Source organism: Dipteris shenzhenensis, chromosome 21, assembly GCF_047967505.1.
Source record: "Dipteris shenzhenensis isolate YYH24624 ecotype China chromosome 21, Dip_SZ_1.0, whole genome shotgun sequence".
Taxonomy (NCBI): domain Eukaryota; kingdom Viridiplantae; phylum Streptophyta; class Polypodiopsida; order Gleicheniales; family Dipteridaceae; genus Dipteris; species Dipteris shenzhenensis.
The window spans coordinates 48,547,638-48,560,146 of NC_141616.1; the positions used below are offsets into that span (position 1 = coordinate 48,547,638).

The 12,509-nt window shown below is 50.3% G+C and overlaps 2 protein-coding genes across 2 annotated transcripts in view; one reads left to right on the forward strand and one right to left on the reverse strand.

Moving 5' to 3' along the window:
* Positions 1-12,509, forward strand: part of LOC147888980 (putative serine protease EDA2) — a 144,682-nt gene that overhangs the window by 92,419 nt on the left and 39,754 nt on the right. Inside the window, exons 11-12 of the mRNA XM_087392576.1 lie at positions 10,936-11,030; positions 11,130-11,204. Coding sequence (XP_087248702.1) covers positions 10,936-11,030; positions 11,130-11,204 — 170 coding nt within the window. The remainder of the gene's footprint in view (positions 1-10,935; positions 11,031-11,129; positions 11,205-12,509) is intronic.
* Positions 1,766-3,955, reverse strand: LOC147888981 (uncharacterized). The gene is made up of 2 exons (XM_087392129.1): positions 3,211-3,955; positions 1,766-2,439 (listed from the first exon to the last, which is right to left on the reverse strand). Exons 1-2 carry the CDS (start codon positions 3,953-3,955, stop codon positions 1,766-1,768), a joined length of 1,419 nt encoding a protein of 472 aa, XP_087248255.1.

Genomic DNA, 12,509 nt, shown 5'->3' on the forward strand with positions numbered 1-12,509 from the left:
CTCGTGGCGAGTCAACTCGAGATGCGGGGCATCTATGCTGTATCGGAACGGAGGCAGTCTATCCATGTCTAGTCCAAGGGATGTGAGCCATCTAGTGAGTCTGAAGTACCAGCAGTATCGGGTCCCTGATCGTGCCAACTCCATAGAAGATGCAAGTGCTAACCATGGCAACCGAGCTCTGCCTGCTGCTGAGTCTCCAAACTCCCTGACCCTGTGCAGATACATGACCGACTGAAACGCTGCATCCAATGCAAGGGGAGTAGCTCCAAACTCTGCTAGCATGATCTCGTGCGGAACTGTAGCCTTGGCCCTAATGAGCCGAGAGAACATGATGATCTGTAACCTCTCTACTCGTCTCCAATCTGCAGCGCCGAGGTCTCCTGCCCAGAAAGGAGCTGCATACATCGCAGCTGGTCTCACCAATGTATCAAAAAGCAAGGATTTCGTATCGGGATGCTGAAAGTGGGACTGAAAACACTGACGCTCAAGATGAGCCAACGAAGCATACCCTTTACTAATCCTATCTCGTGCTGCATATGTCATGGTGAAGACCGGTCCCCTGAAAACTGCCCCCAAATAAGTGTACTCTCTAACAAGCTCAATGGGCTGTCCATCATAAGTGAAGTAAAACTCATCCGTGAGAGAGAGAGAGAGAGAGAGAGAGAGAGAGAGAGAGGAGGGGGGGGGGGGGGAGGAGCAGAGAGAGAGAGAGAGAGAGAGAAAGAAAGAAAGAAATTTTATTTAAGTCTTCGGGAGACCGTGAAGGTCTATGAGACTAAAGATAACTAGTACAATGAGGATAACGGTGGCAGTCTCAAAACGGTCCGGCCAACCGTTTCTTCAAAAAAGTTATGAAGGACGGTGTGTCTAGTCCTGGTGCAAAAAATGTGTATCTATCTCCAGATGATACAAAAAATGGCACAAAAAAATGAAGCAGAAGGGGGAGATACAAATATATATATATGCCTGTGGTGATCGTCAGAGGCCAATCATAGAGGGCCCGTCAAATGGGAGGTCGAAAAAACCCTACGATGGATGATTGGCCTCTGACGTCACGCTGCCTAGTCGAGCTTGATCGTCGGGGGCGGCAGGAGGCACTATGTTGAAGAACGAGAGTGACGGTGATCCCGGTAGGGCGTGCTGAGAGCATAGAAGGGATGTCATGGACCCGGATGTGTGAGTCTGTCCGCTGGCGTAGCTGTCGTGGCTCTGGCTCTCGCTCACGTCTGCGTCGTCGGCTAGACTGAGGAGAGGTATCCTGTGACTGGAAGAAATCAGTGATGGGTCGCTAAGTGTCCTCACGCTGTGTGGGCTGCGCATGCTGTCGTGCCCGAAGAGATGCATCTCGGTGGCGGGTCATCTCATGTAAGAAAGCGGCTAGGCACCGCTGGTCCGAGAACTGCAGCATGCGTGTGAGGGAGCCGAATCCGTCGCGGAATAGGCAGTGGTACCGGCCTCGGATGGCATAATAGATAGGGCATCTGAAAGCAAAGTGCTCCTCCGATTCGATCTCCTGCAGGTCTCAAAGTGGGCAGATGCGGCCCTCTTGTGGGATACCCTCTCCGCGTCCACTCTCGATCCGTAATCGGTGTGATGAAACCCTAAACTGGCCGAGTGAAATCCGGAGCGCATGCGGTAGATGAATCTGTGTATAGCCCGGGGGCGTGATGAAACCCTCGTGTGAGATCTGGAGGCAGTGTCGGTGATAGCAATCGAGCTTCACATGAAGCTTGGGATGAAGAAACCAAGTCCTCCAGGTGTGAAGCTAAAGCAGGTCCTCTCGGATGATCTGGTTGACCTCCTGATTAGTGGGGGAGAAAGGGGATGGTGGAGCGTCGAGGCTATAGTGAAAAGGAGGCAACCGGTCCATGTCGAGGCCTAGTCGGGTGAACCAATTGGAAAGGCGTCTATACCAACATTGTTGGTCCCCATCAGCGCATAAGGCCATAGAGGAGGATAGGGCTAGCCAGGGTAGGCAGAAGCGACCGTCGGAAGAGGAGCTGAAGTCCCTGACCCTCTGTAGATAAGTGATAGCCTGGAAGGCTGCATCAAGCTGTATTGGTGAGGCGCCGAATTGTGCTAAGATGATCTGATGAGGTACTGATGGTTTGCTGCGGATCATCTGAGCAAACATCAGTATCTGTAGGCGCTCGACGCGTGCCCACTCTGTGTCTGAAAGGTCGGCCCCCCACCATGGGCTGCCGTACATACCTGTTGGGCGGACTAAGGAATAAAAAAGAAGAGACTTGGTCCGCGGGTCCTGAAAGTGAGAGTGGTAGCACTGTCGCTCCAGTCTGGCAAGAGCGGCATAGCCTCGGTTGATCCTGGCCCGCATGGCCGGGCGCATCGTGAAGATCGGGCCTGAGAATACAACGCCCAGGTATGTATAAGAGTCGACTATCTCAACAGGGTCGCCGGCGAAGAGGAACTGCTCTCGGTGCATAGCGGGTCGGGAGGTGTTGAAGATCATGACCTTGGTTTTCCCAAGGTTGACCTTCAAGTCGTGGGTATCACAGAAGATCTGAAGTCCATCCAGGTGTTGCTGAAGACCAGTAGCAGAGGAGGATAGTAGTACCACATCGTCTGCGTATAAGAAAATCTGGATGACAGCCTCCGCAAGAGAGCAGCCTGCACCTCCGAGTGTCCTGATGGTGGTCTTGAGCTCGTCGATGTAGAGGCCAAATAGAGTCGGTGACAAGGGACATCCTTGTTTGACCCCTATAGTGCTCGTGATCTTTGTGGTCCAGTTGGTACCAATCCTGACCCGGCCCGTCACCCTCTCATAGAGAGCTACTACCGCCCATATAACCTCCGAGTCGTAACCTAACTCCTGCAAGCGTCTGACAAGGCGGGCCCGAGGAACAATGTCGAATGCCTTGCGGAAATCCACAAAGCAACAATATATCCTCTGTCTCCTGTGTCTGGAGAGAGTGGGTGATGAGGGCGGCTCGGTGATCTAGAGAGGGTATGGTGTCTAGGTGTCTGAGGAGAGAGGCTAGGTGGGCTGAGTAGTCAGGTGAGAGGTTATGATCAAAGTGTATATCATGATAAGTGGTGTAGTGCGGAGTGTGGTTGGAAAAGGGGCTCGAGGCGTAAGGAGATGAAAGAAAAGGTAAGTGTGGTCGACTCCTGGGGGTAAGGGTGTGGTATGGAAGTCAGTGATTTGTGAGGCTAAAGCAGGAGATCCCAAAATGTAGTCGACGACACTGGCTCCTCCGCCATGTGGGAAACATGTGAAACCAGAGGAGGCGGGCCACTGATCTAGTCCATTGTAGATGACCAGATCATGTATACGTCCAAGACCCAAAAGAGCCTGCCCATATGCAGTAACGGGGGCTTGACTGTCGGCCGAGGAGCTAGGGAAGCCCGAGTCCTCTATGTCCATCTCAGGTAATAGGACCGGATCTGAGTGGAAATCCAGGAGGGATGTCTGATGTGTGCGTGTCCGTGCGTTGAAATCCCCAACTAGGAGGACCTCTCCGCGTCTGGAAAACTCCACAATGTTTGGGTGGAGATCTAAATAGGAGGATACCCTCGTATCCTCACATAGCACCCGTGCGAAGTGTGACGTCTCAGGGGGGAAGTAGCAGACTGCAATAAAAAGGTTGCGTGTGGAAGGGCGTCGTAAGCGGAGCCATAGGTAACGGGCGTGAACATCCCTTCTGACCACGGATATCAGACTAATGAGTGCTGAACGGAAGAGTATTGCAACTCCGCCTGAGCCTCGGACCCCCCCAGTATCTCTGGTCTCCTCACGGAATACTGACTCCCAGGTATAGCCACTGACAAAGGGGAGAGGGCGCTCGGGGCTCTGGTGTGTCTCTGTATAGAAAACTATGTCACGTCCAGTGTATGACTCTGAGAAATTCCCAGGGTCAGACCATAGGGTACCATTACAATTCCATATGGTGCATGCCAAGGGTACTGTGTGCTGAGTCTGAATCTCATGGACCATGTCTCCCTATTTGGGGGGGGAGCCTGCTATCGTGTCTTGAGTACCTGGTGGGGCTCGGCAGCGGGGGCCAACTAGCAGGCGGCCATCTCGGACGATAGCCCACTTCCCCTCCTGACGGGCTGCATCTCGCTGCTGAAGTAGGGTGTGCCGCTCCTCTACCTGCATAGGTGTGAGATCCTCATCCATGAAAATGGTAGGGTGGTCCCGTAGTGTAGCGCGCTGCCTGAGTGCTGCAAGTCAAGCCCGTCCCGTGCGCCATGCATGCTCGATCCCATGCTCGGCGAGGCCGAGGGTAGAGGTCACGAAAGCAGTCACGTCCACGAGGGGGGTAAGTGAATCTGCTCGGGGGATACCTCAAACTGGGATGTTGAGAGCCTTACTAGCCCTCTGTTCCTGCTCAGCGATGGTGGCTGAAACTGCTGCTTTGGGTGCCCGTCTCGCAACATCTACCCATCTGGTAGTCTCCTCAATAGCGGTCTGGATGGTGGCGATCCGCTCCTCCACCTCTGGTGTGGTGCGCGGGACCGCTGTGACTATAGCGGTGAGGTAGACCACCTCCTGACGGAGGTGAGTGATCTCCTGGCTCATGCTCTGGATAAGTTGGTCCTGTGTCTACGGTACGATCCCGTAGCTGATGCAGCTCCATAAATATGTAATCAAGCGTCTCAGGTGGGATCCGGGTGCAAACTGGGAGATGGCGTATGGCTGGGGGGGCGTGGGGGATATGCTGGCTATATAGGGCAGGGGAGTCGAGAAAGGCTGCTGAGTGAGAGGTAGAGGGGACATAAGAGTGGTGGAGAAAAAAGGGAGCTGTGTGGGGAGTGAGGAACCGTGACCCTCTCCTATGGGGGGCAAGCTGAGGGCGGTGGTAACGGGAGTAGTGGGTACACTGGTAGGGGAAGCAGTGATGGGAGTCGAGCTTATAGCTGCGGTAGAAAGAACTGCATTGGCGCCCATGGCACTTGATGTTTTCAGGACTGGCTGGCTATTAATTGCTAGTCCACTCCTGGAAATACGCTTTGCGAGGTCTCCCACAATTGGCTTCGGAGACTGTTTGGGTTTGTGGGCCATGGTGGGGGCCTATTTAGGTGCACGATAGGTTCCTGCAGAGGCAGGGTGCATTTTTCATTGCTATAGGGTGCGCAGGTCTGCGCAGGGCTAGTGGCAAGCCAAAGCTTGCAGCTCGCTGTGGCCTACAGATCAGATTAGAGTGGAAGAGGCAACAGGCGGCGAGGTGGAAAAGCAGCAGGTACATGAGGGTCGAACAGCAGATGGCGCAAGAGAGGTCAAGCAGATGGTGGCGCAGGTGGCGCAGGTGGCGAGGTAGGTCGGTGACGGGCTGATGGCGGGTAGGGCGATGGCAGGCTGATAGCGAGCAGGGTGAGTGGCGGGTTGATGGAGCAGGGCGAGGGCGGACTGGTGGAGCAGGTCGATGGCGGGACTGATGGCGAGCAGGCTGACGGCGGGCTGATGGCGTAGGTGGCGTCGAGGTCGACGGCGGGCGAGAGAGGCCGAGGGCGAGGTGGCGTCGAGGGCGATGGCGGGTGAGAGAGGTATGGCACAGGTGGCGTTGAGGGCGATGGCGGGCTGATGGCAAGGGGCTGTCGAGGGCGATGGCGAGGGGGTTGTCGAGGGCGATGGCGAGGGGGCTGTCGAGGGGGCTGGCAGCTGATGGCGAGGGACTGTCGAGGGCGATGGCGAGGGGGCTGTCGAGAGCGAGGGGGCTGTCGAGGGCGATGGCGAGGGGGCTGTCGAGGGGGCTGGCGATGGGGGAGAGAGATCTATTAGCATGCACAAAAGGCTAGTATGATCTGTGGTACAAAAAAGTAGTGATCAAATAAGAGCTCCAAGTGGGAGTGTGTATAGCATCTTCGCAGGAGTGCATGAAGCCTCTCTAAGATTCTTGCATGACATTCCTAATTTTCGCTATTTGGTATAGAAAAGAAAAAGAAAGATATATTAACGTCCACGGGAGGCCTCGTGGGCCTATGGGACAAAGTACGGAATCAAGTAACTCATACAAATCACTGTGGGCCGGGGCAAAGGGCTCACTAAGGCCCTTGCAGAGTACTAAAATGCTATACTAGTCCAAAATAGCAAAAAAAAGTAGCAAAATAGTATGAGAGTGGCATGAAGATATCAAGTGCTCAGAGCTAGAGTCCCAAGTGCATGAAACGGCTCCACGTATCCAGGCTCCATGATGGCTCTCTGATGAGATGCAAAGAGCTCATGTATTTGCATTTGTCGGGATGTCTCCCGTGGTGGTGGAGGACGTGGTCTCCTCGATCTCTAGATCTTATGGGCTAAGTCAAGGGTGATGCCTCACCTCGGTCGATCTCCCCTAAGGAGAGCTGAAATAGGTCGAACCTCGATCGTGTGTGCTCTGGTCGCCTGTCGCGCCGTGTACGGTCTCTGTGCCCCTCATCTGGCAGTGCTCTGTCGGCTCCCTTCACTGACATATTTCTCATGTCGGCTAGCTCCTCCTCCTCTATCCCAGAGTGCCCTGGGGCTGAGTCAAATGCATAGAAATCCATGACCTGTCTCTGCGCTCAGTCTACCTCAGTACCTTGTGGTGCGGTGGTCCCATCCTCCTGCTCTCTAATATGTCATAGTAGTATCTCCCTATGTCGTCGCATCTCCATCAAGTAGAGCCCAATACAGACCCGATCCTGGAAGTGGATTAGTCGTGAGAGTGGGCCAAAGCCATACCCCTCCTGAAAAAGGCAGTGGTAGCGCCCTCGGATCTCATAGTAGGCTGGGGAGACACATAGAAAGTGCTCCTTTGTCTCGACCGCCCCCATCGTGCACAACCTGCAAGTCCGTTGCTCTTTGGGTATGCATGTAGCTTTCCATGTCTCGATCCTCAGCTGATGGGACGAGACCCGCATCTGTCCAATGGCAATCCTCAGTGCGTGTGAGACTCCTGTGTCCTCGAGATACTGAGGTCTGATGATGAGCCCATCTTCCGATACTCTCAGAAAGTGGTCATAGTAGAGCTGGGTCTTGGTGGGGAACTCCCCCCCCAAGTGCGAGATGTGTGGAGCTAGAGGAGATCTAACCGTATGATGCGGTTAATCTCATCTCGTGGGATCGACTCGGGCGGTGCATCCCTGCTATACTGAAACGGGGGAAGCTGATCCATCTGAATGCCGTGACTGGCAAACCCGTGACTGGCAAACCATGCGGTGATGCATGTAAACCATGCTGTACCTGCCCCACTCTCAGATAGTCATATGGAGGACTCTAGTGCCAGCCTCGGAAGTCTCTTGCGAGGTAGGTCCCAAACTCTGTGGAGGAAAGTCACTGTTTGAAAAATGGCATCAACCTGGAGAGGGGTCATGGCAGACTCTGCCTGTACTATCTGATGGAGGATCGAGGGCTTACTCCGAATCATCCTGGAGCCCATAATCACTTGTAGCCACTCGAATCTCTTCCATTCTGTTGCTGAAATATCGCACCCCCAAAAAGGTGCTGCATACATGGCGGTCGGCCTCACACTAGTGTCAAAAAGCCTGGAAGCACTGTCGCTCTAGTCGGGACAAGGCACCATGCCCTCGTGTGAGTCGTGCTATGGCTGCGTGGGTCATCGTGAGAGAGAGAGAAAGAAAGAAAGAAAGAAAGTGTATTATTGTCCACTAAAGGCCAAAATGGGCCCATGGGACATCAAGAACTTTGCATACAAGATAGCACAAAATCAACGTGCCACAAAGAAGAGGCATCGTCGAATATCATCTAAGTGCTACGCAATACAATGCAAGTGAAAGTACATAATGTCAAATCTGAGCCTAAATACAAAGTAAACTAGATGCAAGGAAACCGCCCCTGGGTGCAAAATGGGGGGATGAGTACAATATGCCAATGCAAAGATACAAGTCCAGGTGTCACGGAGTCTGAGAACCAAAATAATACTGGAAATCCTGTCCATCGACTCTGCCTCCTGCTATGAGAGTACAAATCTGAGCAAAGGTGAGGTGAGCGGCTGGTGGGGCGAGATCTCCATGAGTAAGTCTCCTCCGAAAAGCTGCCATCATCCTGGATCGTCTGGAAATGAAGCGGCGAGTACGTCCCCTATGTAACAAGATCCTGCGGCGTCTACAAACCATCTCATATGTACATCCACAGGGTGGAGGCATGTGTCCTGTGTGAGCTCTAACCTCCTCGTGCTCCTCCTGGTCTCTGTCCTCTGGTATAGCGTGTGCCTGAGCTCTATCAGGCTGGGCTCTATCACGCTCCGGTCTGTGCTGATGGTCTCTGAGGTCTCGTCGAAGCATAGTGGCCTCCTTGACATAATGCTGATCCTCGTAGTCCATCACTCGTGAGAGAGGTCCAAAGCCATCCGTGAAGAGACAGTGGAATCTACCTCTGAGCTCATAATATAGCGGGCATCTGCAAATGAAGTGCTCCTCTGACTCCACCTCTCCCATGGTGCAACAAGGGCAGATCCTGGTCTCTCGGCCTAGTCGCCGTCCATCCTCCATGCGTCGCATCCTACCAGCCTCTATCTCGAGCTGATGCGAAGAGACTCTAAGCTGGCCAAGGGCAATCCTCAGTGAGTGGGACATGTGGATACCTGTATAGCCTGGTGGAATGACAAATCCATCCTCTGAGATCCGAAGGAAGTGGTCACGATATGTGGCCATCTTCGTCGGAAGCTGCGTGGGATAAATCCAAGTGCGATACGTATGAAGCTGCAGCAAGTCTGCTCTCGTGACCTGGCTAAGCTCATGGCGAGTCAACTCGAGATGAGGGGCATCTATGCTGTATCGGAAGGGAGGCAGTCTATCCACGTCTAGTCCAAGAGATGTGAGCCACCTAGTGAGTCTGAAGTACCAGCAGTATCGGGCCCCAGATCGTGCCAACTCCATAGAAGATGCAAGTGCTAACCATGGCAACCGAGCTCTGCCTGCTGCTGAGTCTCCAAACTCCCTAACCCTGTGCAAATACATGACCGACTGAAACGCTGCATCCAATGCAAGGGGAGTAGCTCCAAACTCTGCTAGCATGATCTCGTGCGGAACTGTAGCCTTGGCCCTAATGAGCCGAGAGAACATGATGATCTGTAACCTCTCTACTCGTCTCCAATTTGCAGCGCCGAGGTCTCTTGCCTAGAAAGGAGCTGCATACATCGCAACTGGTCTCACCAATGTATCAAAAAGCAAGGATTTCGTATCGGGATGCTGAAAGTGGGACTGAAAACACTGACGCTCAAGATGAGCCAACGAAGCATACCCTTTACTAATCCTATCTCGTGCTGCATATGTCATGGTGAAGACCGGTCCCCTGAAAACTGCCCCCAAATAAGTGTACTCTCTAACAAGCTCAATGGGCTGTCCGTCATAAGTGAAGCAAAACTCATCCGTGCTGTAAATACGATCAGAGGTGTTGAAAACCATAACCTTGGTCTTGCCAAGGTTCACGGTCAACCCCCTGTCTTGGCAAAACCTGTGGAGTGCCTCAATATGTGCCTGGAGGCCCTGAGCAGTAGAGGAAATGAGAACCACATCGTCTGCATACAGAAGGATAGGAATGGAGGATCCTGAGAGAGTAGAGCCCACACCGCCTGTCATCTGTACAAACATCTCTAGCTCATCAATATATAATCCAAAGAGAGTAGGAGAGAGCGGGCAACCCTGCTTCACCCCAATCGTGCTGCATACCTCCTCTGAGAGCCCCTCACGTGTCCGAACCCGACCAGTGACCCTCTCATACAAAGCCATGATAGCCCACTGTATCTCTCCACTGAAGCCCATCTGGCGAATCCGAGAGAGAGAGAGAGAGAGAGAGAGAGAGAGAAAGAAAGAAAGAAAGAAAGTGTATTATTGTCCACTAAAGGCCAAAATGGGCCCATGGGACATCAAGAACTCTGCATACAAGATAGCACAAAATCAACGTGCCACAAAGAAGAGGCATTGTCAAATATCATCTAAGTGCTACGCAATACAATGCAAGTGATTTTATTAAATTGTAATAAAGACCGGTGGGTCTATAAGACTGATAGAAAACCTTATAGAATTGTGATAAAGACCGATGAGTTTATTAAATTGTGATAAAGACCGATGGGTCTATTAAATTGTGATAAAGACCGATGGGTCTATAAGACTGATAGAAAACCTTATAGAATGAGCAAAAGGGTGTAGCTACTAAGCAAGCATCCTAACCCATGCTAGAACTGTGTAGACACAGTCATCTCTGGCATCATCATCCACATAATAGATGCAATTATATACAGTGCAATACAATACAATGCAGCATACACAAGGAAAGCATAAGGCGTCAAGGTACATCTGATGACGGACTGGGCAGTGTAGGCAAGAAGCCCATGATAGATCGTTGTCTCCTTTTTGGAGGAGTATTCCATCGTGCCCTCCTGGTGGCTACTCTGATATGGTATGATATGATATGATATGATTGTATTAAAGTCCGCGTAGATCTATGTGACTGGCGATCACTATCAACTAATAGTGATCCCTTACATTGAGTGAGAGAAAATATTACAAACTTGTTATGTAGTAAGTATTTGATGGGCTAGCTTGTGTGCTAGTCCTAGTACCTTTGTGGGCTGTTCCAAAATCTCCTTCAGGTAGCTTCCTAGCTTTTTGGCTGGTTGCTCCAGCATATTTTTCAGATTATCTCTGCTGCTTCTATAACCTTCTCTAATGTGTGCATAGGCTCTACATCTTAGGAGTAGTACATTGCTGCTCATTTTCTACCTCCCCTATGGGGCAGTTTCACATGTTCTTTCCTCTATGGGGATCGCGGGTCTTGCCCACCTACCCCTCCCTATCTCGGGGTCATGTGAATTAGTTCTAATTGCAGATTAGATGCCTTTTAGATGTTGACATGTCTTCCCACTCTCTTTAAAAAAGCCTGCATATGAGGTAATACTTTGTTGAGGTTCATTCAGTGCGGCCAAGGTTGATTGATGTGGTGAATGTTGTGTGTCTATGAGATAATAAGAGTCCTTGAATATTGGTTAACAGATATCATCTAGATCTCTGCAAGAATGTCTTTGGAGAGGCAACTTATCCTGAGGTCGATACCACAAATCTGTACTACGGAGGAAATCGTATTGCAGGTAAAATTCAAAGTAATCTCTTTGATGTTTGTAAGTGTTTAAACTTGAAAATTTCAAGTTCCCACTTCATTTTTTCAATGCCACTCTTGTGTTTGATAGGCTCTAGGATTTTTTTTACAAATGGATCCCAGGATCCATGGAGGCATGCTTCGAAGCAAGCATCTTCACCTGGAGGTAAATTCATTGCCTTGAGCTGCAAAATAGATCTAGTACATACGTTGTTCAACTCATTGATTGAATATTGATGTTTTTTGGTATTGTTGTCACATAAGTTTATTTGTTTGAATGCACATGTACTTTGTTTAAAATAAATACATATATGTGCTAAATTGGGTCTGCACGTGAACAGTGATAATGCTAGATTTTGAATTGATAAAAGTATGGGGGCCAAGAGATACAGGCTCTTCATATGATTTGGACAAGACCATGCACCTAAAGCACGAGGCTAAAAATGAAAATGTGATGTCAAAATCTTGCCTTTTCAGAAGCCTTTTTTTACATGAGAGCCACGATACATTGAATCCCCACTAGCCACAAAGGGTATTCCTTGATCCCCAGATGCACACACATTAGATTTTATCTCCCATGAAGTTTTTCATGGAGAAAGTAGTGATATTTACATGAATTAGAGCATGTAAAATTTGCTGAAAGCATCACATGTTCCCTACAGGTATACGCCATCTGCCACACTTGGGAAGAGCAGGCTAAACTCAAGCAAACATTTCTGTTAAAAAATGAAGGTTGCATTTCAGGACAGCCAGCTAGCAAGTTCCTCTTTCAAATACCCTCGAAAGGATACAAACTTAGGACAATGCTTTGCAGTTTTTAAATAGAATTAATATGACGTTGGAAGCTAGGTACACATCCACTGCCATGCATTGTGGTAAGCAAGAGGAAAAATGTGAAGTTCATTTCTATGCTGGTCTATCAAGAACATCTCGATTAGGCATCAGGTAGGTCTTTCAAAATTTTATATGAAGTTAATTGTTGGAGGAGGCCACCGATCCGATTCCAATGGCAAATCTAGTTTAGGGATGTACTGCAATTTTGTTTATATCATCTTACTATTCTCTATTATGTAGAGAACTGCAGGCAAGGCAGCAATGGAAGATGGAAGCCAATGCTGAAATCCGTACTTGTGTAATGAATGAGAGAGAAGTACAAAGTACACATAATAAAGAAACCCTAGGATAGGGTGTCCTAGTAGTACCTAATGTACTAGGTGGCACATGTCATAAGTGCCCTAATTGTCCTAACTGCCTATATCTATTATCTAGGCCTACATAGTAGGGGACCTAAGGCACCAATGGATAGCCCATGGGATGGCCTACAAACCCCCCTCTGTGGTATGGGATGAAGTATCCTGGACACGTCTCAGAATACCTGAAGAACGAATGTCAGGGTTGCACATGTTCATCTTGTATGGATATAGCAACCTATGACTGTACATAACATAATAGATCCAAGTTACAAAAAGGT

Bases quoted from the DNA above. Each gene is read 5' to 3' on its own strand.
- LOC147888981 (XM_087392129.1), bottom strand. From the start codon at position 3,955: ATGGTCCATGAGATTCAGACTCAGCACACAGTACCCTTGGCATGCACC. The intron at 2,440-3,210 runs CCAGTGTCGTCG...GACCCGCTATGC, and splicing joins TTTCCCACATGGCGGAGGAG to ACCGAGAGCAGTTCCTCTTC.